The 26,183-nt window shown below is 48.3% G+C and overlaps 2 protein-coding genes and 1 long non-coding RNA gene across 6 annotated transcripts in view; 2 read left to right on the top strand and 1 right to left on the bottom strand.

Annotated features, from left to right (window-relative positions):
• The first annotated feature begins 581 nt into the window (after nucleotides 1-581).
• On the top strand, nucleotides 582-21,757 carry NCS1 (neuronal calcium sensor 1). Of its 3 annotated transcripts, none has more exons than XM_081967590.1 (9): nucleotides 582-1,148; nucleotides 4,605-5,016; nucleotides 15,853-15,877; nucleotides 16,381-16,519; nucleotides 17,198-17,276; nucleotides 17,884-17,972; nucleotides 18,982-19,059; nucleotides 19,956-20,075; nucleotides 21,435-21,757. In XM_081967590.1, the coding sequence occupies exons 2-8, from the start codon at nucleotides 4,953-4,955 to the stop codon at nucleotides 20,052-20,054; spliced, it is 573 nt and encodes a 190-aa protein (XP_081823716.1). In that variant the 5' UTR covers nucleotides 582-1,148; nucleotides 4,605-4,952; the 3' UTR covers nucleotides 20,055-20,075; nucleotides 21,435-21,757. The 3 variants fall into 3 exon arrangements, with proteins under 3 accessions (XP_081823716.1, XP_081823717.1, XP_081823715.1); XM_081967591.1 differs by lacking the exon at nucleotides 582-1,148 and adding an exon at nucleotides 21,185-21,203 and having other exon boundaries at nucleotides 4,064-5,016; XM_081967589.1 differs by lacking the exon at nucleotides 582-1,148 and having other exon boundaries at nucleotides 4,199-5,016.
• A 637-nt stretch (nucleotides 21,758-22,394) lies between these two features.
• LOC309399606 lies at nucleotides 22,395-25,147 on the bottom strand. Its single transcript, XR_014176543.1, has 2 exons — nucleotides 24,979-25,147; nucleotides 22,395-22,489 (listed from the first exon to the last, which is right to left on the bottom strand). It is a non-coding gene; the product is annotated as an uncharacterized lncRNA (long non-coding RNA).
• Nucleotides 25,148-25,356: 209 nt separating this feature from the next.
• The window catches only part of ASS1 (argininosuccinate synthase 1), a 39,345-nt gene continuing 38,518 nt past the window's right edge, over nucleotides 25,357-26,183 (top strand). The window contains exon 1 of one of the 2 annotated variants that reach the window (XM_081967568.1): nucleotides 25,357-25,484. The gene's annotated coding sequence lies outside the window, so the exon portion shown is untranslated. The remainder of the gene's footprint in view (nucleotides 25,485-26,183) is intronic. The other variant, XM_081967567.1, reaches the window with a different exon arrangement.

The raw sequence follows: 26,183 nt of genomic DNA, 5'->3' as shown, positions 1-26,183 counted from the left end.
CACTGGGAACAGGCTTCAGCTGTTCCTCTGCCTGAGTGATGTCTGACTCTTAAGGCAGCTGATAACTGTCAGACGGCCCAGACCCCGTCTCTGCCTCTGACACAGAGCCTTCCCCAGACTCCAGGACTGGCCCAGGTTCCTCACTGTCCGAATCTGCTGCCAGCTCCACTGGCCACTGGTGGGTTACTAGGTTTGTCACACAGTTGTTAAGTGAATCTGGCTTCAGCATTGACTTCACTTGTCAGAAGGTCGCAAAAGGGATCACGTGACCCGGGGACACTGCGACTATCATAAATGTGAACCCAGCTGCTGAATTTTGATCATGTGGCTGGGGGAGTGGATGCTGCGACGGTCGTGTGGAAATCTGCCATAAGTCTCTCTTCTCAGTCATAACCTGGAATGAACAGTTGTGTGTTGATGAAAGATTGGAGAGCAGGATCGGAGGCTAAACCATGCAGCCGATGGTTCCTCAACCGGGTATACAATCTCGTCTTAAAAATGAGCGGCACTAGCGATGACACGATGGCTGCCTTCCAATATTGGAGGGGTTTTCACAGAGAAAAGGGGGCTGGCTTAGTGCCAAAAGAAGAGAGGGTCGGCCTGTTCTCCAAAGCCCCCGAGGGCAGGAGAAGCAGCAGCAACGGACGGAAACTCATCAAGGAGAGAAGCAACCTGGAACTACGGAGAAATTTCCTGACAATGAGAAGAGTGAACCAGTGGAGCAACTGGCCTCCAGAAGCTGAAGGTGATCCAACACGGGAGGTTTTCAAGAAGAAGTGAGAAGTCTTCAAAGAAAAACCAAGAAACTCCAGTGGCCTCTTTGGGCGCAACCACCACCTGGATGAGGACCTCTCCACATTCAGTCAGGGATGCTGCAATTAGGTTTCCTAAACCGGGAGCCATTTGGCCCTAGAGACCCGGCTCTCATCCTTGGGCCAAGGCAGATTCGGGAGGAAGCTGATCCCAAGCGCCAGCCTGGCCTCGCCCACCCACTCATCCCTTGCCAGGAGCTAGGCCTCCTCCTTCCTTCTCCTCCTTCCCTCCCTCCCTCCTCCTTCCAGGCACCCGCCCCCAACCCAGGCTCAGCTTCCCAGGAAGCCTCCGCCAGCGGATCCACCCGCATCGCCTTCTGCAACTGGCGCCCGCAGGTGAGAAGTAGCCAAAGTGCGCTTGGAGAGGTTCGGGAAAATCCCTCCCCTTGGTTGGAGGGGTCTTCTTGTCCTTGGGGAGCCTGCTTGGAACGGGATCTTTAGTAACCCCCCCCCCCCAGGTCTCCAGTTCCACGTGGCCTCCTTTGCCCCCCCCCCAACCTCCTAAATCCCTCTTGCAAAATTAGGCTGTCTGCCTCTGCTTCCTCCTCCCTCTGTCTTCCAAGCGGCGCGTCTTCGCCTCACCTTGCTTGCCAAGAAGGATGACGCGCAAAAGCGCATCAACGGGAAATGGGGAAGGTGGCTGTTGGGGGGGGGGAAGGGGGAAGGAGGTGACTGACTGAGTGTTGGGTGCTTTTTTTCAACCGTGGCTGGTGGAATAAAGGCATCCCACTTACAAGGGGGCTAGGAAAAGCTAGATTTGTGAGAAAGGTGAGGGGGTCTCGCCTCTTGGCCCCCCGGCCTTGTCTTCGCTTCCTCGGGACTTGGCCGGCTTGGTTCAGCTTCTCCTGAAGCTTGGTAGGATCGCCTTTGAGTCTGTTGACTGTCCTCTGGATGCGTGTTTCCTTGGAAGGCATTTAAAAAAGCAAACTCTTTTGAACAATCTGGTGCGGAGTGGAGAGAAGAAGCTTTGAGGTTTTGTTTTTTTCCTTCTTGGCCTCCTTTCCTTACATAACATCTGAACCAAAATTTGGTCTCCTCCCTCTCTTCTTCTGGAGTCTTTACTGCTCAAGCCTGCTAATTTTGGAATAGAACCTGACATGCCGTAGCCGAAGGAGGATAATTTTAATCTCTTTGGACAGGACTTTTACGTCTTCATATTCAGAGGGCGAAATTAGTAGTCTAATCCAGCGACCACCAACTGGGGGTCCACAAGGAAAATTTGGTGGTCTGCAGAAAAATTATTTGCATTTTTTATGTTGCACTAAACGAAGGGTCCTCTCTAACTACAGCCCCTGCGACGGATAAGTGCAATGAACGGCTGTGTAGCTGCAGAGAGTCTCCCCCTTCGGGGTCTTTTAGTGGGGGTCAGAGGAGAGCAGAAATTCCCACTTGGGGTCTGCTTTGGCCTCCTTGTGGGGGGCTTTGGGCGAAGGCTGGAGGGAAGAGCCGCTGATGGCGAAGAGCCAGAGGGCCTCGTTCCAGTGGGACTGCATCATGGCCTCGGACTGGCTGACCATCTCAGCCCGCTGAGCCTCCAGGCGCCGGTACCTGGACTTGTACTCCCGCAGGTCTTCCCTCTGCTTGGTAAGCCCATGCTCCTAGTCCTCAGTGAGGTGCTTCTGCTGAGCCTCCTTCTGGGCCAGATCCAATTTGAACTGGGCTGTTTTGCCAACTCTTTCTCCTGGGGGCTGCTTAGCTCCAGCAGCTGCTTCCTCTTGGGGCCCTAAGGAGCCCAGGCGAGGAGGGGCTGGGAGGGGAGGGGCAAGTAGAGGCTAGCGAGGCCCCCCTTGATGTAAGTGACATTGAGTTGGCCATGCCCACCCAGTCACAGACCACCTAGCCTGCCCACCCAGCCGGTCATTAGGCAGATCATGTTAGTGGTCCACGGGATTTAAAATTACGAATTTAGTGGTCCCTCTGAGGTCCGAAAGGTTGGGGACCCCTGGTCTAATCAGGGCCCAAGGTCCCCGTGGCTGAGCCAGCCTCCTTGGTTTATTTCTATAGGCAAAATCAAGAAGGCTGATGGGGAGCTCTCCAAGGTCCTGATTTCAACAGGCTGAGTTGGGATTTTAGTAGAGGTAGTCCTCAACTTACAACGCTTCCAGGTTGCAATGGCACTGAAAAAAAGAGGAGTTTTCCTAACTTCATGACCATTGTAACATCCCCAGGGTCACATAATGAAAATTCGGACGCTTGGCCATTGGCATGTCCTTATGACGGTCGCAATGTCCCTCGTGTTCACCCCTTTTGCGACCGTCTGACCGGCAAAGTCAATGGGGAAGCTGGATCCACATCACAGCCCTGTGATTAACAAGTGGAGTGATTCACTTCATAACCGGGGCAAGGAAAGGCGTCAACTGGGGCAGAACTCATTCTGTGACAACTGTCTCGCTTAGCAATGGGAATTTTGGGCTCTGTTGTGGTCGAGGACTATCTGTTTACCCTGCCCTGACCTCACATCTCAGGCTTCTCCAGTTGTGTAGATGGACACAACCTTCTTGCCTCTAGGGCTGCGTGTGCTGCCCTCTTTCCCCCCAAATAAGCCCTCCCTGAAAACTTTGCAACACAGCAGCAGCCCTGAGGCGACCACGCTCACTGCCTCCTGGACCCCCAAAATAATAAGAACTCCCTGAAAATAAAGCCAGATTTGCTTATTTTGGGGAGGGGTGTCAAAAGAAAATAAGACCCTGTCTTATTTTCGGGGAAACACGGTAGCAAAGATGATGTCCCCTGGTTGGGTCATGAAACGTCTGTAAGAAAACCACCAAGCTCAGAAAGCACCCCCACAGTCTTCCTCCTTTTATCCTCCTCCTCCTCCTCTCCACGACCCCCCTCCTCCCTCTAGCACTGAAGGTGTCACCCAGTTTGATCATGAAACGTCTGCAAGAAAACCACCAAGCTCAGAGACTGCCAAGGCCCCACAGCTCTTGTTCTCCTCCTCCTCCTCCTCCTCCTCCTCCTCCTCCTCCTCCTCCTCCTCCTCCTCCTCCTCCTCCTCCTCTCCACCAACCCTCCCCCCAGCACTGATGATGTTCCCTAGCTGAGTCCCGAAACATCCTCCAGCAAACCATCCGGCTTAGATTCTGCTTCACATCAAAACAGGAAGCGAACCCTACCTTCCCCTCATCCTGGAGTTGTTACCTAGCTGGGCCACGCAATGCCTGCAAGCTTCAAAGAACAAAACACCCCCCCTCCCCCCTTCTCAAAAAATGTTCTGAAGCCCCTGAGCCGCAGAGCTTCCTTTGCAAACGCTACCTGGGCAAACCTTTTGTCATGCTCCCTCCCTCCTTCCTTCCCCCCACCCCCACCCCCCCTTTCAAGGCCCGATCATCGATCCCCGGCAGAAGCCCAGCCGGAGGAGGAGGAGGAGGAGGAGGAGACAAAAGGCAGGCAGGCAGGCAGGCAAGCCCACCCACCCGCCCTCTTCGCCCTCTTCCTCCCTCATTGGTGCAAGGTCCGTGCGTCGTCGGCTACAGCAACCCAACACAGCAGCGGCTGAGCAGAGCCTGGGCGGGCAGGAGAGGCAGAGGAGGGTGTTTGTAACCAGGGACGACCGCGGCAACACTTGGCAGGGCTGTGGGGAGGCCGAGGGGAAGGGAAAACTGAGCCTTTTCTTCCCCCCTGCTCGGTTGCTCGGTTGGGTGGGAAAAGGAGGAAGCAGCGGGAAGACCTCCATTCATTTTTGGCCTCCTTGTCCTCATCTTTGGAATTCTTCCTCTCACCCCCTCCTCCCCTTCTCTTCTCCTCCTCCTTTCTCCTCCTTTCTCCTGTTGTTTTCTTTTGGGGACGCAGAGAACATCAGCTGCCCCCCACCCCACCCCACCCACCGTGATGGATCCGAGGGCTGCTTGTCATCTGCAGATGCTCCTCTGAAGACCCTCCAGAGGCGCCCAGAGAAGGACTCCTCCGGAGTGGTCCCTCCCACCGTTCCCCCCCCCATCCTTGGTTTCTTGTGGCTCGTGGAGGGGGGGGATTTGCAAGGAGACCGAGGGGGGGTCCGATTTGGAGGGCCAGGCGGCCCCTCTCCCCCTGGACTTTGGCCCCCTCCGGCCAAGCTTCCTATATGAGTCTTCCTCCAGCCCCGGAGCACGGCCGGGCCCCATTGATGCCTTGCTGAGCCTGGAGGAGCCGTCAGCCACCATGGGCAAATCCAACAGCAAACTGAAGCCTGAAGTGGTGGAAGAGCTGACCAGGAAGACATACTGTGAGTTTCTTTCCTTCCTTCTCCTGTTCCTTCTTCTTCTTATTCCCCTTCTTCCTTTTCCTCCTTTCCCTTTCTCTCTCCTTCCTTCCTTCCTTCCCATAAGATATTACCCTTCCTTCCCTTCCCTTCCCTTCCCCATCCATACCACCAAACGTTCCAATTCTGCAAGTTTCTAGACCTGCCTCCTGATTAGAGACCTCTGGGCTCAAAAATGCCTTGATTCATCCCTCTCTTTTCTGGGTTTGGACGAAGATGCCCCATCTGTCTGTCTGTCCGTCTGTCTGCCTGCCTGTCTGTGCCTTGTGTTGCGCTGCACCTAGGAACCATTCTGCTCTAGCAAGCCCAGGGCTGAGCAGGGAAAGGAGCAGCCGGGGAGGTGTGCTTGAGTTGCATGGTGCAATCTACTGCATTGCTTTATGGAGGGGAGGGAGGGGGAGGGAGGGAGGGAGGCAGCTCTCATTGGGGTGTTATTATTGTCAGGGCTGCAGGGAGAGAAAGAACAAGGAGGAGGGGGCCTTTTCCCTCTTTCTCCCCGCTCTCTCTCCCCCCCCCCCCCGGCTCTCTCTCTTTCCCAGTGATTCATGCAGCTTCTCGCCCTGAGCTGTTTCTCCAACAGCATCTGGCCGCCCCTTCGGCTTCTCCTGGGGTGGGCGGGGGGGGGGGCTGGCCAGAACTGGAGAGGAGCCGCACGGGGAGGGACGTGCCAGGAAAGGAAGAGGAGAAGGTGGAGAGATACTGGGAGAGGAGGAGGAGAAGGAAGGGGAAGAGGGAAAGGAAAAGGGAGAAGAGATATAGCGAGAAGGAAGAGGAAGGGGGGGAGGAGGAGGAGGGAGAGTGGGAAACGAGGAGGAGAAGAGATACGAAGGGGAGGAGGAGAGGAAACAGAAAAAGAGGAGGAATAGGAGGCAGAAGAGGAAGAAGGGGAAGAGAAGCAGAAAGAAGGGGAGGAGGAGGTTAAGTGGAGGAGGACGTGAGACAGGAAGAGGAGGAGGAGGAGGAGGAGGAGCAGGCCCTTGACACAGCCAGTAGTCCTACTGATGGCTGCATGGAATCCTTAGGCATTTTCAGTCCTGGGGAGGGTCCTTCTTCCAATCTTTGGCTTCCTATCACCTTCCCAGCTTTCAACGCTATTTGCAATTTGAAAATGGGGAGGGGAGCTACACAGAGCCTGGCGGTGGGGCGGGGGGGGTGAGGGAAGGAAACAGAAGGGGGGGGGGTTGCAGCCAAAATGCATCTATGCATTTGTTTCATCATTTATTGGATTCAATAAATTCTTTTTACTATTTTTGTAAACAACGTGATGCCAAATCCAGTCAAAGAATTATGTTTCGTGTTCCCCGTTTCTCTCTTAATTTATTTGTCTTTTACCTTCCCTCCAAAACTGTTTGCTTTAAAGGGGGTCCCCCATTTTGGTCAGCAAAGGTGCCTCCTTCTCCTGAGCAGTTTCTCTCCAGTTCTTGAATTCCCAGGGGGGGGGGGTGGGAAAGACATAGCGGCTTTAATGAGTCCTAGACCGAGGTAGCTTTGCGTCTCTGCACAATCCAAAATAATCTGAAATGTGCCCGGTCTTGAAAATAACCCACAAACGATTTGCGATCGCGAGAAGGGTGAGAAATGAGCCTCAGATATTTTTAACAGGAACTGTAAAAAAAAAATGAATAAGATTTTTTAATTTGGCAAGCTAAATTTGACAGATTGGCAAAAAACCCAGCCAACTGGCAGAGGCAATCTGATGTCCTTCCCCAAATGGCAAACGGGAAGAGGCTCACCCAAGCCAATTGCGTTGCTAACGTGGCTGTTTTAAAAGCAGCAAAAAGAAAGCCATGCTTGAGGTCATCCATCCTGCTGGTGAGTTATTGGAAAGCCTTTGCTTTGGCCCACTGGGTTGTGTTCACTCCCTTGGCTGTCTAGTTGCTAACCAGCTGATATTAGATCTGTCAAACCTGGGACAGGAAATGGTTTTGTAGCTGTAAAGTTTTTATGAATGAGGATTGTAGGAACTGGACCCAAACTTTTGATTTTTGATATTTTTTTTGATATTTTTTGTTACACATTTTAACTTCTTTTATAAACAAAGTGTTGTCAAGGTTTCCCCCCCCCCTTTACATCTTCTATTATACATAGTTCATTTTGCATCATATTTTCATTTCACATGTCAATCATCTTATTTTCTTTCCATATTTTCCAGCTTAACTTTAATTTCTTCTTAATGTATAAACAATACCATTTTTTGCCTCTCCAGGTTAATCAAATTTTAACATATCATTTCCATCTATTATTCTATTTTACTATTGATAACCTATATCCAGTTTAATTTTATATAGTAAACATTTCACTTAGTTAATTATCCACAATTAATAGTATTAATCTATTTCCCTTACATCATGTTGACTATGTCCCATTGGCTGTATTTACCAAACTTCATTCTATTCTACTAGTAAATCCTTTTCCTTCTTTCCTCCTTTCAACAACTTTCTCTTAGTCTCTTAGGAATTTCACCTCTTATATTCTCTTCTCTCCACCCATTTGCCTAGCTTGTTCTTGAAATTTCTATATTTCTTTCTTTCCAGTCTTTTTTCTTTTTTCTTTTAATTCTATTGTTTTAGTACCTCTCCCCAGTTCCCCCCCCCCCACTTTCCCCATTAATCCCACCTTTCCAAACTTTTGATTTATTCAGCGCTGTTTCTCTATCAAGGGCGAGGGGTCCTTAGGGGTCCTCTCTGAACTTGGCTGCTTTCTTGCAGACGCTTCATGACCCAACTAGGTAACATCATCAGTGCTAGAAGGGAGGAGGGTTTGGGAGGAGGAGGAGGACTGTGGGGTCCTTGGGGCTCTCTGAGCTTGGCTGTTTTCTTGCCTTCGGTTTCCAAAGGGTTACAAATGAAATGCAAGCTCCGTTTGGCAAACATTTGGCATTGGATAATATTTTAAATTTTGTTCCTTTGGTTTCCCCCGCGATGGCTGGTTCGAAGGAGAAAGCTAAAACGAGGAAGCCACGAACGCCAGGCAGGCAGGGAGGCCTTGATGCCTTCTGCCCTGCGAAATGCTTGGAAACCACTTCTGGACTTTGTGCTTGAGGTGGGTGGGAGAAAAAAAACAACCCCGAAACTTTAGCTTTGGGGTTTTGCTGGCTAGATTGTTGCTATGGAAATGGCTAGTATGCACATTAAGTGATTACAGTCACTGGCCATCAATCAGATTGTTTTTCTGTCCGGAAATCAACCATGTAATTTAAAACTGGGCAAGCTTACAATCTGATTTGTTTAAAAAAAAAAGCTAATGAAAGGCTTTGGTTGAAGCAAATTTGCAGAATCATTTGCAGATAGTCCTCAACTTGCAGATTTTTGTTTAGTGGCCAATTGAAGCAACACTGGAAAAAGTGACTTATGACTGGTTTTCACACTTGTGACCGTTGCAACATCCCCAGGTTGTCCGATCAAAATTCAGATGCTTGGCAACGGATTCATTATTTATGACGGTCGCAGTGTCCGGGGCAGGGGTGGGCTGCTACTGGCATTGCTGCCGGTTCGGTGCACATGGGGGTTTTTTTTTCCGTGCGCTTCGTGAGTAGTCACAGTGGGGAGGAAATTGTTCTGCGCATGTGCAGAACATTAAGGAAGGATTAAACCATGGTTCGGGAGGGTGGGGGGGTGTCCAGCCTGCCCTTCCTACCAGTTCGGCCAGCAGGTGCCAATTTCCACCTCCTGCTCACCTGAAGCGGTGCGAACTGGTTGCCACCCACCTCTGCTCCCAGGGGGTTGTGTGTGTGTGTGTGTGTGTGACACGATCCCCCTTTGGCGACGTTCTGACGATGGGGGAAGGCAAATCCACTGAGCGACGGTGTTGCTATCTTAACGACCGCAGCAATAGCAATTATAGCAGGAAAGGTTGCAAAATGGGGCAAAACGCGCTTAAGAACTGTCTTGCTTAGCAACGGAAATTTTGGAGTCCATTGTCGCCGTAAGTCGAGGACTAGTTGTATTGCTTTGGGTCATTGCAGGACTTTTATCAATATTTTGTGGATTTGAGGTTGCTGAATTGAGTTGTTGGAAGCCCACCCAAAAAATGCATCGAACAGCTTCCTCCTCACTTCCTGATTTACCTGTGAGTTTCGTAGCTCCGGCCAGGATGAGCTGGGAGGCGGGTAACGTTTTTCCAGGAAAAGTTGGCACCTGCATTTCTTTTATTTTGCATACGACTACCGTCATGATGAATATTGATTACGAATACGATTACCCCTGGTTTTGGAGACAGCTCAGAGTGGAGACATAATAAAATCCGTCTTCAGGAAGAAGGAAAAAAAAAACACAGCGATAACAACGGTCATAAAACCAAGCCTCATAAAACAGAACTCATAAAAAGTCTACAATTACAGTAGCACAATTACACAACAGGAGCTCTGTTTTACAAGGTGCATTTCTTATTAGATCAAAGGGGGGGGGCGGGGGCACTGGAAATTTTGAAATTTTGAACCTGGTGATTTTTATATATATATGGTTTTCGCGGGTGTTTATATGTACGTCTTTGGTTGTTTGGGTTTTTTCCCGCGTAGAATTGGGAGTATCTTCACGACGTTTCGATGAAGTCTCATTCATCATCTTCAGGTTGGTGCTTCCGGCTTGGTGCTTCCAGGAGCTCCATATATATATATATGTAGTCTTGTCGTATTCGGGTCGTCAATGCGAGGATCAATCCTAAGTCACTTTTTTTAATGCCGTCTTGACTTAGAAACGAAGTGGACTCAAAGCGCACGGTTCTAAGTCAACGGCTAATTAACGAAGATGGCTAGCGAGGTTAGATTCGGCTTTTTTCGCCCTGCACGGATTCTGGGCTCGAAACCCTGGTGCGAGTCCTTCTCTTCTTTCCAACCATTGCTTTATTCTGCCCCCACCGTACAAAATAAAAAGGAGCAAGGGGGAGAACGAAACCCCCAGAAAAGCTGTTCAGTTTTGGTGTCTCAACCTGGCTACGTGCCATGGCGAACTCCTGTGGGCTGTTTTCCTTCGAACCGTCAAGGAAAAAAAATAATCAAAGCTTTGTAAATACGATTTGTTGGCGAAAAAGGGCCCAGCGGGGAAGGTGAGAAAAACGGGCTGCCGTTCAGTTCCTGGAAACTTCTCCCAGTCGCTCAGTCCATCTGCTGAGATGGGAGCAAGCAAATGATGGGGAGTCCTCGACTTACGACCGCAATTCAGCCCAAGGTGGTGGTTAAGCGAGCTTTGCTCCATTTTGCAAGCTTCCCACCCCCACTGATTTGTTAAGCAAATCGCTGAGGCCGTTAAGTGAATCTTGCGGTCGTTAAGTGAGCCGATTGATGTTGCTTCATCGCAAGCCGGCTGGTGATCACATGACCGCAGGACAAGGCAACAGGCATAAGTACATGCCAGTGGCCAAGCTCATGAACGTTGATTGCGTGACCACGGGGATGCGGCAAGGGTCATAAATGTGGACATCGTCGTAAGTTACTAGTTCAGTGCTGTCGTAGCTTTGAGCGTTCACTAAATGAATGGTTGTAAGTAGAGATCTACCTGGGACAAATGAATGCTGGGAGCCTTGCAGAAAAGGAAGTGAGCATTGACCATTTAATCAACACTTCAAAATAAGTATTGGCTGATTTTTCCCATCTGGGGTTGTTGGCAGCAAAAGGCAACATTTGCCTCTTAATTTTCATTTAAACAACAATAAAAATTACCCCCAGAATTGATATAAAGGGGCAGGGTGAAAAAATCCCCCCTCCCCATCAGAGCCTCAGTCTAGCCCAGGGCTCCAGGGGACAGACAATTGACAGAACAGGAAAAAGAGAGAGATTTTTTGGGTAACCACTCCAAGTTTCTATCCTGATTGTGTTCTGCAATATATAAGCCATAAATTATAGCTTTGATTCAATCTCCTTGCTATTTTTATAGCATCCAGGACAATGTTCCATTTGCCAAAGCAGCTGCATAATTCAGAGGTCCAGAATAGGGAGATGATGCCAAAAGGATGGCGGAACTGGGAACTTGCTCAGTCCCTACCCCACAGCCTCCACTGGACGCCCTTGTGCTGGCAGGCCGGGTGATGTCTCTGCTTTGTAGTCTAGATTTGCCATCGCTTTCCTCCCCAGGAGCAAGCCTCTTTCAACTCCTTGGCTGCAGCCCCCATCTGCGGTGATCTTGGAGCCCAGGAAAAGGCAACCTGTCACTCCCTCCATTTCTTCCCCATCTAATTGCCGGGAATTGAGAGGGCCCGGATGCCATGATCTTCGTTTTCTTAATGTTGAGTTTCAAGGCAGCGTTTGCCCTCTCCTCCTTCACCTTCATCCAGAGGCTCTTTAGTTCCCCTTCCCTTCCCTTCACAACCTTCCCTTGCTGGGCTAATAACCCTTTGGCTAGGCTTCATGCCTGGATGTGTCCACACAACAGTCTTACCCGAACGTGTTAACTGGCTCATTCACACAGCAGGCAATACTTGGGTAGTGGCTGTAGCTTGGCGTCTCGTGGGGATCCCGTGTTTTGGGTTAGCCCATCTTTCCATAGCTAGGAGGAAGTGTCTTCTGCAAAGGAATTGCCCCTCAGCTGCAGCTGGAGACTTTCAAGTTGGCCTAACTCATTTTACATTCCTTGAGTGGTCTCATCATCTCCTCTCCTTGGCCTCTCCAACTTGGAGATGAGTTTCTCGTCCATCAAATTCAGTTCGGGTGGAGAACAATACTGGTAATGAAACTTTCTGGCATACAGAGGAGTCCAAGATTTAAACGATCGCGGGGCAGAGCTGGGAAAGAGGATTTTTTTGGAACATCTGGAGAACTTTCATCGGAAGCGGGTGGATACCATTTGTCACTTATGGAAGGGACCTTCCCAGGTCCTTTTCCCACCAGAGATCAGAAAGTTGTTGACCCTTTAAATCTACGGATTGGATTTGCTGGATGGACAACTCGTGGCTGTAGATCTACGACTTTCAGTATCTGTCAACTCTTGGTCAGCCTATTTGGGACTCCTAAGGTTTCTTCACTATTCTGGAAGTTCAGCTCCCCCATCCCAATGTTGTGGCCCATGCCAGCAGACAGCGGAGCTGGCAGCAGATTTGGAGAGTGAGGAGGTTGGGGAGGAACCTGGGCCAGTCCTGGAGTCCTGGGAAGGCTCTGGTGAGGGCTCTGCGTCGGAGGCAGAGAGGGGGCCAGGGCCGTCTGACAGTTCTCAGCTCCTTTCGTAGCTAGACATCAGTCAGGCAGAGGAACAGCTGGAGCCTGTTCCCAGTGTGCTCATGCGCAGAGATGCCAGACGAAGGGAAGAGCTAAAGAACAGGGGTTGACTTGGGAGTTAAGCCCACAGGTGGATGATGAATGGCCCCACCCAGAGGAAATAAAAGAGGAGCGAAAGGGGAGTGGAGTTTGCAGGAGACAATTAGTTCCCTTCATTGGTTCCTCACTCTCTGAGGCTCCTGGCCAAGTTCTGCAGATACCAGCCTGGCAGCTCTCCAAGTCAGATAAGGTCTGTGACTGTAAATCCTCCCTGGAAAGGCTTTGCTGGAGGTGAATGAGCAGAATTCAAAGTCAATTAATAAAAAGGGGTTTTTGTTGGGACCAGGAGTTTGCTTCAGGCTCTTGCGGAGCCTCGTTCAGAACACCCGATCAGAGATTGTCGATTTTGTTATGTCTTCTGTTGATTTGGGCTGATTCTCTTCCATCAATTCCATTCTCTAAAAGCCTCCATTAAATATTTAATTGCCTCGGAAGACACCTTAATTGCAATTAGCTATTCGCCCAGAGAGCCCTTTTGCAAGACAATTGGCAATTCTAAAGGATGGGTTGGGGTGAGAAATTGCAGATTTAGGAACCAAATCTTTACAGATGGTGAAGGACAGAAATTGCTTTTTTTTTTTCCTGAAAGAGCTGGAAACTTACCATCTAAGTTTCGTATCCCTGACTCATACACATTTTTTCGAGCCAAAAACCTTGTCAGCTAAGCACAGTAGCACCAGCTTATTGTCCCTTTACTCAGCAAGTTATATGCATTGAATACCGTTGAATACATATATAGAATAGAGTAGAATAGAATAGAATTAAGAACGAAAGAATAGAATAGGAATAGATTAGAATACAATAGAATAACAGAGTTGGAAGGGACCTTGGAGGTCTTCTAGTCCATCCCCCTGCTTAGGCAGGAGATCGCACACCACTTCAGACAAATGGTTATCCCACATTTTCTAAAAAACTCCCAGTGTTGGATCACCTACAACTTCTGGAGGCAAGTTGTTCCACTGATTAATTGTTGTAACTGTCAGGAAGTTTCTCCTTAGTTCTCGGTTGCTTCTCTCCTTGATGGATTTCCACCCGTTGCTTCTTGTCCTGTCCTCGGGTGCTTTGGAGAATAGCTTGACTCCCTCTTCTTTGGGGCATCCCCTGAGACATTGGAAGACTGCTATCCTGTCACCGGTGGTCCTTCTTTTTATTCAACTAGACATACCCAGTTCCTGCAACCGTTAGGTCACACCTCTTTCTCCTTGGCTGCTCTCAAAGAACCTCTAAGCTGCATGTTTTTGATTGTTGTGAGTCGGTTTAAAAACGTTTAAAGAATCATTATGGCTGGTTGTACAGTCAGACAGATGTTCACCCTGGATTGGGCCATTCTGTCTTCCCATTGAGTCCTTCCCAAGGACAGGCAGATGTTGTGGTTTGATGGTATTGTTGCAGGACGTCAGCTGTTCCCAGTCAAGCTGCCTTTTGCAATTGGCTTGAGGGTGATTCTGTCAATTCCAATGGTGTTGAAGTACTCAAACAGTACATGACTGTTATTATTATGGTTCATCATGCATCCTGAGGTTTAGACTGGATTTGGCATTTTGTCCATCAACCTGCATGTAGATTTTTTTTTTTTGTTCCCTCTGTGGAATCACCCAGGACTTCATAGGAGTTAAAATTTGAAGCTGGATTCTCGTTTCTCACTGTTGGCCTTTTTAATGTTTAACCGGAACAGTGGGAAGTTTTAAGCATTTAACCATTAGAGCAGAGCCGAGGGGAAAATGGAATATAATTGAAAATGCACCTGGAAAGGACAGGGCTGCGGTATTCATGAGAGAGAGAGAGAGAGAGAGGAAAGAGAGAGAGAGAGAGAGAGAGAGAGAGAGAAGCAGAAGGGAGTGAGTATGAGAGAGAAAGAGACGAGGGAGAGAAATAAAAGAGAGAGAGAAAGAAGGAGGAAAGAGAGACAGAAAAAGAAGGGAGGAAGTGTGAGAAAGAAAGAGAAGAGAGAGAGAAAGAAGAGAGTGGGAAGAGAGAAATGGAAAGAAATAAAAGAGAGAGAAATAAAAGAGAGAGAGAGAAGGAAGGGGGAAGAGAGACAGAAAGGGAAACAGAGTGAAAGAGAGAGAGAAAGAGGAGAAAGAGAAGGGAGGGAGTGTGAAAGGGAAGAGAGAGAGAAGAGAGAAGAGAGAGAGAGAGAGACCAGAAAATTGGTATTTAGTGTTGTCACATTTTTTTTTTGAAATTCAAAACAAGCATGCAAATTTGGCATCTTGCAAAAGTCATGCATCGATAATTAGCTGTTTCTTTTCCAGCTTTGCAGCCAAATCTTGGCACCGCAGCCGTCGCCATGTGTATTTCTGGTTTGCTGCCTCAGCTGCGGGAACGAGCCAGAGTTTTTTCCCAAGCACAGTCCCATTTTGAGAAACTTATTTAAAGTTTCAAAATTAACTTATTTTGCTGAAGCGGAATAGTGAAGACGGAGCTTCACTAAGTTCACAAGGGGAGCAGTCCAAGCTACGCCGTCATATATCTCTTTTTCAATCCAGATAGTCCTTGACTTATAACGGTTTGTTTAGTGGCTGCTCAAAGTTACGAGGCCACTGAAAGAAAGCGAATTATGTGCTTATGACCTGATCCAAATTCGGGCACTTGTGTTTACGATGGTTTGCAGGGCCCTGGGTTCAAGTGTCCCCCCTTTGCGGCCTTCTCAGCTGGCTTCTGACAAGCAAAAGTCAATGGGGGGTGGAGACATATTTGCTTTACGACCATGCGATTCATTTAACAATGGAAGCTATTTACTTAACTGCAGCCCCCCCAAGAAGCTTGTAAAATTGAATACAACTCATTTAACAACCATGGGGCTTAGCAATGACAATTCTGCTCTCAGTTATGTTCGTAAAGTTGAGGAGTGTTTGCAGCCCTCCGCAATCCATAATTCTCTTCCCAAAATGCTAAGTTTGTGTTCGTTCGGTCGTTAGATTCGTTTCAGGAGTGTGAAGATCTGTGCGTGAATCTCAGAGACTCTGTGCCCAGTCTTTCCTTGCACAGCGCCTCATTTGGGAAAATATTTTCATGGCAGCTTTCCAAGATAGATAAGGTCTGTGGTCCTAAATATTCCTTTGAAAGGCTGTTTGCCAGGCCTTGAAGGTGAAGGTGAAGGAGAGGAATCCGCATTGGTTTGACAAAAGGGGTTTTGTGGGGACCGGGACTCTGCCTGGTGCATTTTGGGGGAAGCCCGGCTCAGAACAACCGGTTCCTTTTTCCCATGTTCCAAGTCATGAATTCATGTTGACTTAACAGTATTTTAGGCTAATTAAAATTCCCCTGACTTGTACAGCTAGAATCCCAATTTATGTCTTTTGTGCTCAGAAATATTTAATATTCCTTCTTTAAGATTTATTAGCAATTGATAGCACCAAAGATGGAAAGATTTTTCTCTTCGCAAAGGCAATCTTTGCTAATTGACCGAGTGAACAAGTGTTCCAGTGGAGAGCAATTACGTCTCTGCCCAAAAACTGTGAATAAAATAAGAGTTAAAGCTTTTGAAAACTTAATTGAAGTGCATGAATGTATGAAATCGTCCATAAATACTTCTTTTTCTCTCTCTTTTTCAGTCACAGAGAAAGAAGTCCAGCAATGGTGAGTTTTCAGTGTTATTTCAGATCCTAAGAATGTTTGAGGGCCGCGGTGGCTTACTGGCTAAGACGCTGAGCTTGTCGATCAGAAAGGTCGGCAGTTTGGCGGTTCGAATCCCTAGTGCCGCGTAACGGAGTGAGCTCCCGTGACTTGTCCCGAACCTAGCAGTTTGAAAGCACGTAAAAAATGCAAGTAGAAAAATAGGGACCACCTTTGGTGGGAAGGGAACAGCGTTCCGTGCACCTTCGGCATTTGGTCATGCCAGCCACTTGACCACGGAGACGTCTTCAGACAGTGCTGGCTCTTTGGCCTTTGAAACAGAGATGAGCACCATCGCCCCCTAGAGTCAGGAACAATTAGCACATACGTGTGAGGAGAACCTTTACCTTACCTTAATGTAAGAGAGAGAGAGAGGAGGCAACTGGTGTTATCTGTGCCTCCCATTTGCCATCAGATTCTTCTTCCCCCCCCAAATCAAGTGTATCCGTTTATCTTCCTGGTTGCAGGTATAAAGGCTTTATTAAGGACTGCCCAAGTGGACAGTTGGATGCAGCCGGATTTCAGAAAATCTACAAGCAGTTTTTCCCGTTTGGCGACCCAACCAAGTTTGCAACGTTTGTTTTTAATGTCTTTGATGAAAACAAAGTGAGTTTGCTTTCCTCCCTTCCTTTCTTCCTCCCTCCCTCCCTCCCTTTCTTCCCATAGCATATCTTCCTTCCTTCCTTCCTTCCTTCCTTCCTTCCTTCCTTCCTTCCTTCCTTCCTTCCTTCCCTAGCATATTATCTCTCTCCTTCCCTTCCTTCTTCTCTTCCTTCCCTCCTTCCATGCAAATGAATTTTAATTTATCTCTGGCCAAAATTCATTTGCCCCGAGCAATATTTTCACAGAAATAGGACAGAGGAAACGGGGATATTAAATGAGGAAGGCATTAAGTGAGTTATGCCCAATTCTACAACATGTTTTTTTTTGCCACCATCGTTAGGTGAATCCCATGGTCATTAAATGACTTTGTTTGTCGGGAGCTGGCTGGGAAAGTCCCCAATGGCCTTCATGTCACCTGAGAGGCTCCAACCCTTGTCAATAAATACAGGCCAGCTGCCAAGGCTCTGACTTATGACCACAGAACTGTGAGGCGGCTGTGCTGGTCGCAACCGCAAGCACTCAGTTACTGTGCTGGTCCTAACTGCAAGATGTGTGTACCGTTGTAACTCCCAACAGTCCCTAAACGAATGGCCGTAAATGGAGGACCACCTGCAATTGCACTTTAAACAGCTTTTTCCCAAGCGGGATCTCAATGTCGCCTCTTTCCTTTTCTTTTCCCAGGACGGAAGAATCGAGTTTTCCGAATTCATCCAGGCCCTTTCAGTCACTTCCCGAGGGACCCTGGATGAGAAACTGCGGTGTAAGCCATCCAATGGGGAGGCGCTTCTTCCCAGACTCTTCATTTGTTCCTTTGTCTCCTGGTTTGACTGCCATTTGCCCGGAATGATGTAGGATCCCCTGATTGAGCAAGGGGTTGGACTAGAAGACCTCCAAGGTCCCTTCCAACTCTGATATTCTATATCGGGGGGGGGGGGGGGTCAAACTGGATTCCTTCGTGGGCCAGATCCGCATTGTCTTTCTCCTCTGGGGGCCAGCCTTGTGCGTCTGTGGGAGATGGGACAGGTGCCTCCTGCAGCACTTTGGCAGCCAAAATGGGCCGTTGGGGGTGGGTGGGGGTGTCTGTTTCAGTCTGGATGGCCTCCTGCAGCACTTTGCCAGCCAAAATGGGACATGGGGCACCCAGTTTGGGCTGCCAGAGGCACCGTGGGCCGCACCTTTGCTATTTCCAGGCCAGTCCCGCAGGTCAGATTTAAGCACCCCTTGGGCCGGATGTGAGTTTGGCACCCTTGTTCTAGATTCTGCATGTAGGAGAAATTGTGGGAGAGATTTTGGCCTTTTCTGAGGAGTCTCGGTCCCTAAAACTGCATCTCTTTCCTTGCAAACTTGGTTCTTTCTCTTTTTTTCAGGGGCCTTTAAACTGTATGACCTGGACAACGACGGCTACATCACCAGAAATGAGATGCTGGACATTGTAGATGCTATTTACCAGATGGTGGTGAGTATAGAAACCACGGTACGGGAAAAGAAATAGTCCGGCCAGAAGACTCCCGAAAATGAAGTTGACTTCCTGTAATGTCCTGAACCCCAAATTAGCTCCTTCAACTATGGGGCATACCAAGTGCACCCCGATCTGGTGGGCGTTGGGGAGGTACTCTAATCCAGCGGTCACCCACTGGGGGTCCGTGAGAAAATGTTGGTGGTCTGCAGAAAAATTATTTGCCTTTTTTACATTGCACTAAATGTAGGGTCCTCAAACTACGCCCCCCCCCTGGGACCGATACGTGCAATTAACACTTGTGTGGCTGCAGAGAGTCTCCCCCTCTGGGGTCTTTTTGTGGGGGTCGGAGGGGGGCAGAAATTCCCACTTGGGGTCTGCTTCGGCCTCCTGGTGGGGGGCTTTGGAGGGAAGAGCCGCTGGTGGCAAAGAGCCGGAGGGCCTCGTTCCAGTGGGACTGCATCATGGCCTGGAACTGACTGACCATCTCAGCCCTCTGAGCCTCCAGGCACCTGCACCTGGCCTTGCACTCCCGCAGGTCTCCCCTCTGCTTGGAAAGCCCATGCTCCTAGTCCTCAGTGAGGGGCTTCTGCTGAGCCTCCTTCTCAGTCGGATCCAATTTGAACTGAGTTGTTTTGCCAACTCTTTCTCCTGGAGGGTGCTTAGCTCCAGCAACTGCTTCCTTCTGGGGCCCTAAGGAGCCCTGGCGGGCAGGCGAGGAGGGGCTGGGAAGGGAGGGGTGAGTAGAAGCTGGCAAGGCACCCCTTGGCATGAGTGACATCGAGTTGGCCACGCCCACCCAGTCACATGACCACCTAGCCACGCCCACCCAGCCAGTCCTTAGGCAGGTCATGTTGGTGGTCCGTGGGATTTAAAGTTACGAATGTGGTGGCCCCTCTGAGGTCCGAAAGGTTGGGGAGGCCTGGACTAGGACGTGTCTTCGTGGGCTTCATTGAGTCCGTGGGATCCTGTGGAAACGGGTGGCGTCACCTTCATTTTCTCTGACCAGGGAAACACGGTGGAGCTGCCGGAAGAGGAGAACACGCCAGAGAAGCGGGTGGACAGGATTTTTGCCATGATGGACAAAGTGAGCCTTTTTCTCCCACTTACCCGGCTGCCTCCCAACAGGAGGCGACCACGGAGGCCCCCCCTTGCCTTCATTCGCAATCCCCAAGGGAACCCTCCGCTCCTGGCCTAGAAAGCAGGCAGCTGTGAGTTCTAGTCCTCCCTTTGGCAGGAAATACGGCTTGGACCGGTCTCTCATTCGCCACTGAACCCACCTCACAGGGTTGTTGGTGTTTGGAAAAGAGGACACAGAAGTAGATTAAGTGTGTTTGCTGCCTTGAGCTGACCAAATGTCTGTCCGTCTGTATATGTATGAACGGGGGAGGGGAGAGGAGATGGACCTGAATGAAGACTTCATAATGCATAGTACTGTGTTTTATAGCTATGCCTACCCATTTCATCTGTGAGGACCTGAGTGAAGACCTCAGTCTTCAGTAGAACTTTCTATGTATAAGGGGAAGGAGGAATGGTGGGGGGGGAGAGATTAGATAGAGAGAGATAGAAAGAGAGAGGAGAAAAAGAGAGAGAGAGAGATAGGTAGGTAGATAGAGATAGATGATAGATAGATAGATAGATAGATAGATAGATAGATAGATAGATAGATAGATAGATAGATAGATAGATAGATATGATACACATAGATAGATAGTTAAGAGAGGAGAGAGAGAGATTGAGATTGATTGATTGATAGGAGGGAAGAGAGAGAGAAATGTAATAATATGAATGCAGCCGAGAGGTTTCAACCGCTGCGTTGACTGTCCTTTGGAGTCCTTGCTCTCGTGACCTGATCACTGAGCTACTTCATGAAATTCAGCACCACAGAAGCGGGGTGGACCAGATGAGCTCTCAGGGCCCTCTCCGACTCTTAGGAGAGCCCCCTGCCTTCCCCTAACATCCCTTCCTCCTTTTGTCTTCCAGAACGCGGATGGGAAATTGACGTTGCAGGAGTTCCAGGAAGGCTCCAAGGCCGACCCTTCCATCGTCCAGGCGCTCTCTCTCTACGACGGGCTGGTATAGTCCCACCGTCTGTCGGCTTTGGTGAGCACCCAAGTCTCCATCTCGGGGGGACAATGCAGGCCTTGGGGCTTCAGCCTCCGGAGGGCTTTGCCAGATTTCAAACTTGGCATTTAAAGAAGAAAAAGGACAGCCAAGTGTCTGGCACGGTCTGAGGTCTGGTGCTGGGCCAGGGGGTTGGACTAGAAGACCTCTGAGGTCCCTTCCAACTCTGTCGTTCTGCTATTCCGCCATCCCCCTAAAAAAATCCCTGGAAAAAAAATCCCCCTGAGACTTAGAAGAACAATCTTTTTTTTGTTTTGTTTTGTTATTATTATTTGACTCAGTCCATCTCGTTTATGTGGATGCTCACAGCAACCTCAGGCTCTTCCCCTTCACAACAATATTGTGTTTCACTAACAAAGAATAAAAGGCCATCAAAATCTGAATCCAGGCAAAATCTTAACCCCTATTCAGACCACCATTAAAATAGTTCATTGAACCTTGTGGGCAGAGAGCCCAAAATACCCTGGATTTTGCAATAGGAGGCATTGCAGTATAAGAAGATAAGAACAAGAGGAGGGAAAAAAACCATCAAAACCATAAAGGGGAATAAATCATTGTTTGTGCCTGGCAAGGATCGATTCAGTATTTCCTTCCAAAGTTGATTCTAACTTAGATTGCATCATTCATTTATTCATTCATTTTATATTTCCTTCCTTCCCTCCCTCCCTCCCTGTATTTCTCCATTCCACTTTCATTCCTTCTCTTTCCCATCTTTCCTTCCTCCCTCCCTCCCTCCCTCCACCTTACCTTCTTTCTCTTTTCTCCTTCCCTTTCCCTTTTTCCTTCCTTCCTTCTCTCTCCCCTCCCTTCCAGCCTTCCCTGCCTGCCTACCCTCCCTCTTTTTCTCCATTCCACTTTCATTCCTTTTTCTTCCCTTTTCCATCCCCCCCTTCCACCTTCCCTTCTTTCTCCTTTCTCCTTCCCTTTCCCTTTTTCCTTCCTTCCTTTTCTCATTCCTTCCTTCCTTCTCATTCCTCCCTGTCTACCTTCCCTCCCTCCATCCCTAATTCTCCTTCCTTCCTTCTATCCCTCCCTCCCTCCCTCATTCATTCATTCATTCAATTTTTATGGCCGCTGTCTCAAAGTAGTTAGGTGAAAGATTAAAAGGTACAACACATTTCTAAAAAAGACATTTCTAAAAAAGAATGAGGGAGGGAGGGAGGGAGGGAGGGAGGGAGGAAAGGCAGGACATGAATTCTATAAACCTACAAAATTGTAACGTCCATCAAATCAAATCAAGGAGTTTCGGCTTTTTCATCTGCTCTTCTTTTCTTTCCTTTCCTTTCCTTTTTCCTTTCCTTTTCTTTTCCCTTTTCCCTTTTGCCTTCTCCTTTCCAGGCACATCGGGAAGCCCTTCTTCCAGTGACATCAAGCTGCCTCCTCCGAGGAGACCTTCCTCCGACGTTACTCTTCCGTTACTCGCGAGCAAGGGGGCGCCTTCCAAGTCCAACCTCAGCCTGAAAATCCCTTTTTCTGCTTGGAATCGCCCCCATCGGCTGCTTTGATTATCATTTTTATTTTTATTTTTTTAAGAAAAAGAGAGACAGGCCAATGAAGGTCCGAGTGTGGGAACCCTTTATGGGATGGAGACGGTTTTCGCCACGTTTCCCCCTTTGCGTTTTGTCTGGAATGGACTTGAGATTTCGTATTTCTTCCCCGGGGGGGGGGCAGCGGGCGACAGCGGCCTAGGGATGGAAGAGGCTACAGGTTAAATCAGACTGGAAAATCAGGGGGGGCAAGGAGTGCAGGGGGAGGGCCGAGGGCTTAAGCAAAACAAACCAACCAACAAAAAAAATGAATCCAAATCTGTTTGAAAACTCATTTTCTCCATATCATCCTCTGGGTTCCCTGCAATTTGCATCGCTCGGGGTCCAGGGGGGGTGAGGGAGGGGGGGGGGCTGCCAGGTCTGCATGTACAAAGCCCCTTTTTGTGTTCCAAGCGATGCGCAAATCCTTTGGACATGATCTGCCCTTGTGTGTGTGTGTGTGTGCGTGTAACAAATGGCGGGCATTTCTCTTTGCAACCGCTGCCTATTTATTTGACGCTTTTGTAATGGGGCTCATTGGCCGAAGGATCAAATGCTGACAGTGGGGTGGGGTCTCCCCCCCCCCCCCCACACTTTCATGGGATAAATTTTAAGGCCCAAATCTGTTAATCACGCACACAAGGCAGCCGGGCTGAAGGGGGTTAAATTCCGCCCCTCCCCTTTTTCTCCAACGTCTCTCTGTCCTTTTTGTTGTTATTGTTGTTGTCGTTGTTGTTTTGTCCATCACAACTGTCCTGTGATGCTTCACTTTGGAGGGTGGGAGGGAGGGGTGGGAGGTCACACATCCTCGCCTTGCTTTTCAAAAGCTTCAACGCTCGGAAACTCCGATCTCACCAACTTCCATGCCTGCATATTAAAAAACAAACAAAAGGAAAAAGGAACATTATTTCTTCACTCTTTTCTTTTTTTGAACCCGTGGGAAACTGCAGAAGAGAACTTGGATCCTTTCCATAGTCAAGGCTTTCCTAATGGTTTATTTTTTATTTGAAAAAAATGGGCGACCTTTAGGGTCCCAATGAAAAAATAACGCCCTGATTGATTCTAACTTAGATTGCATCATTCATTCATTCATTTTATATTTCCTTCCCTCCCTCCCTGTCTTTCTCCGTTCCATTTTCATTCCTTCTCTTTCTCCTTTCCATCTTTCCTCCCTCCCTCCACCTTCCCTTCTTTCGCTTTTCTCCTTCCCTTTCCTTTTCTCCTCCCTCTTCCTTCCTTCTCTCTCCCCTTCCATCCTCCCTCCCTCCCTCCCTCTCTTTCTTTTTCCATTCCATCTTTCCTTCCTCCCGAAAAAATAACACCCTGATTATTAAACCGAGTTTTTGATTTACAATTCGGCCTGGAACGTCCCGTTGTTGCACTTGGTGTGGACGTTAAGGTGTCTGTCTTTTTTGGGTGGGTGGGTCCTCAAAATGAAAGTGAAAGTTAAAAAAAAACTTAACAAAAGCTTCAATTCATATCTTCATATAGCAAATATATCAAGCACATGCTGCCCCCCGTGGCTCAGCTGGGTATTGCATCCAGCTGAGTAAAATAGGGAAAGTTTATAATAATTTGGGAAATGATGCCACCTGTCAGCTGACATCTAATTGCCCGATCCTTTGGTAAAATAGGTCAAGGTAGCTCATCTCTAGGGCAGCGTTTCTCAACTTGGCAACTTCCAACTCCCATAATTCCCCAGCCAACACATTTTAAGGCATGTGGAGTTCAACTCCCAAAATCCCCCACTCGGGCATGTCTGAAGATGTGTGGACTTCAATTCCCCCCCAGAATTCCCCAGCTAGGAATTCTGGAAGTTGAAGTCCATACATCTTAAAAGTGGCTAAGATTGAGAAACAATGCTCTGGGATGTGCCAGATGCTTGACCTATGGAGATCTGGAAAATGTATGTGTCACTTGGGTATTTCACCCCTCCATGGAGCACATATATTGCACCTTGTCTAATGGAGATTCAATCAAAATTGGGGACTGTATTGAACGCACAGGCCGTTGATAAGAGGTTCTGATGCTGATTTGAAATCAAATGTCCATTTTCATATCTACCCTTGCCTATTTGATGTCTTCTCCCTATGCTGCTTAAAGCATTTACAGCTGACAGGTAAACCATTCAAACATATGATGGAGCTGAAAAAATTGACTTATGACCTGTCCTCAAAGACAGACACTCCCTCCCTCCCTCCCTCCCTCCCTATCTATCTATCTATCATCTATCTATCTATCACACACACACACACACACCAAGGTCCCAGAATTACTATTTGACCACTTGGCAACCAGCTTGCATTGACTATGATTGATCTTGGGAGCCCCTGACTCTCAGTCTGCCACTTCGCAGACAGCTTCCGACAAGCCAAATCCATGAGGAAAGCTGCGTGATTTGTTCAACAACTGGACTAAACGTTGTTGTAAAATTGGGTACAGTTTCACCATGATGACTTGCTTAGTGGCCGCATCCTTTAGCAAAGGATGGGATTCTGCTCTCCGTTGGGTTGTCAAGGACTACGGGGTACAGAGCCAACCCTTGGGATGGACGCTTCTCAAAACGGAGAAGACGAAAAGATGGAAGAAGACAGAATAACAGAGTTGGAAGGGACCCTGGAGGTCTTCTACTCCAACCTTATACCATTCCAGGCAAATGGATGTCCAACATCTTCTTAATAACCTCCAGTGTTGGAGCATTCACAACTTCTGGAGGCAACTTCTGTTCCACTGATTGATTGTTCTGGCTGTCAGGAAGTTTCTCCTCAGTTCTAAGTTGCTTCTCCCCTTGATTAGTTTCCACCCATTGCTTCTTGGGGCAACCTCTCAAATATTGGAAGACTGTTATCAGTCACAGACCTTATCTGGCTTGCAGAGCTACCAGGCCCATATCTGCAAAACTTGGCAAGGAGTTTCGTATTAAGTGAGCTAATTGTCTCCTGCAAACTCCCCTCCCCTTTCGCTCCTCTTTTACTTCCTCTGGGAGGGGCCATTCATTGTCCACCTGTGGCTTTTACTCCCAAGTCGACCCCTGTTCTTTAGCTCTTCCCTTTGTCTGGCCACACTGTGCATGCGCACCCTGGGAACAGGCTCCAGCTGTTCCTCTGCCTCACTGATGTCTGACTCTGAAGGCAGCTGATAACTGTCAGACGGCCTTGGCCCCCTCTCTGCCTCCGACACAGAGCCCCCATCAGAGCCTTCCCCAGACTCCGAACTGGCCCAGGTTCCTCCCCAACCTCCTCACTCTACGAATCTGCAGCCAGCTCCCCTAGGGGGCCACAATAACGGTAAACAAATCGCTCAGTTCTGGCTAAAACCTTTTCTCGAAGCATCAGATATTCCAGTTGGGAACCTACTTACGACCTGACGGTGCAGAAATTCCAGCAGAAAAACTTGGAATATGGACCGAGGTCTGGAAAAAAAGAGTCTGTCCAGTGTGCTGAGACCCTTGTACCTCCAGGCAGGTGACCCGTCTGTTGCAATGACACCTTATCGCTTCCTGATGGGTCACGAGTCATAAATGCATCAAAAGGCCAGCCAAATTCTTCTCTCCACCTGGCTTCTGCGCCTGATAGTGCAAGAGTTAAAATAATAACTAGGTCAGGGGTTTTTCCAACACCGCCCCCCCCCCTCCCCTGCCGGTGGTTCAACTGGCTTGATTTGGCCCCAAAGCTATTGGTGAGGTTTGAATAACTGAGGGGTGCTTGCTGAGGTTGGACTGCCTTTCCTGGCTCCTCCTCCTCCTTCAATAATTGGGGAGGGGTATATATTCTGGGATGGCTCAAAGCACCGAGATTTAGTGGGGAGAACCCCTGGTGTGAATCTGCAGCTGAATTTTTGTTTTTTTGTGCAGGCGACAACGGTAAGTGCCATGGCAAGAAAGGGGGAAAAACCTTTTAACAAAGTTTTGAAGAGTTTCAAAAAAAAAAAAACCTTCTAAAGAAGTTTGGAAGAATTAAAGAGGATTCGGGAGATAGAAGGAATGTCTGATTTAGCAGGTTGACAATGAAAAAGAGGAGTGGATGAGAAGAAGGAAGCCACACTACAAATAGAATGTAAAATATAAATACATGCACGACGGATGAGAAGAAGGTCCGAAACTGGCTTTATATCTTTTATGAGATAAGAGAGATAAGAAAAAGAAGATTATTTTGATGTAACTTTAGAAAGAGAGAGATTGAAATATAATTGTGAAGAATATCAGAATCCATTTCTTTGTACATTTGTTCCTCTTTTTCAATTTTTCTTCCCTGTTCTTCTTTATTTCTCTTTCTTTTTTTTCCCTTTTTCTTTGTTCTTCCTCACTTTGTAATTGGTTTCCCTCTTTGAGTTTCAATTTGTATCTTTCCCCCCCTCTTCCCCTTATTTTGTTTCCTACGGGCTTACTTATTCCTTTTCCTTCTCTTTTCTTTCTCCTTTCCTGCACTTGTTGAATAAATATAAATGATACAAATAATTTTGGGTGATTTAAAAGAGATGTAAAATGGCAGAACAAAAGGAAAAGCCGAAAATTCTTTGTGCCCCGAGTTTTAAACAGGAGATACGCAGCCAGCATCATGCC

The sequence above is a fragment of the Natrix helvetica genome (assembly GCF_964273705.1).
Source record: "Natrix helvetica genome assembly, chromosome: 15".
NCBI lineage: Eukaryota > Metazoa > Chordata > Lepidosauria > Squamata > Natricidae > Natrix > Natrix helvetica.
This window is presented reverse-complemented; position numbering and strand designations above follow the sequence as displayed.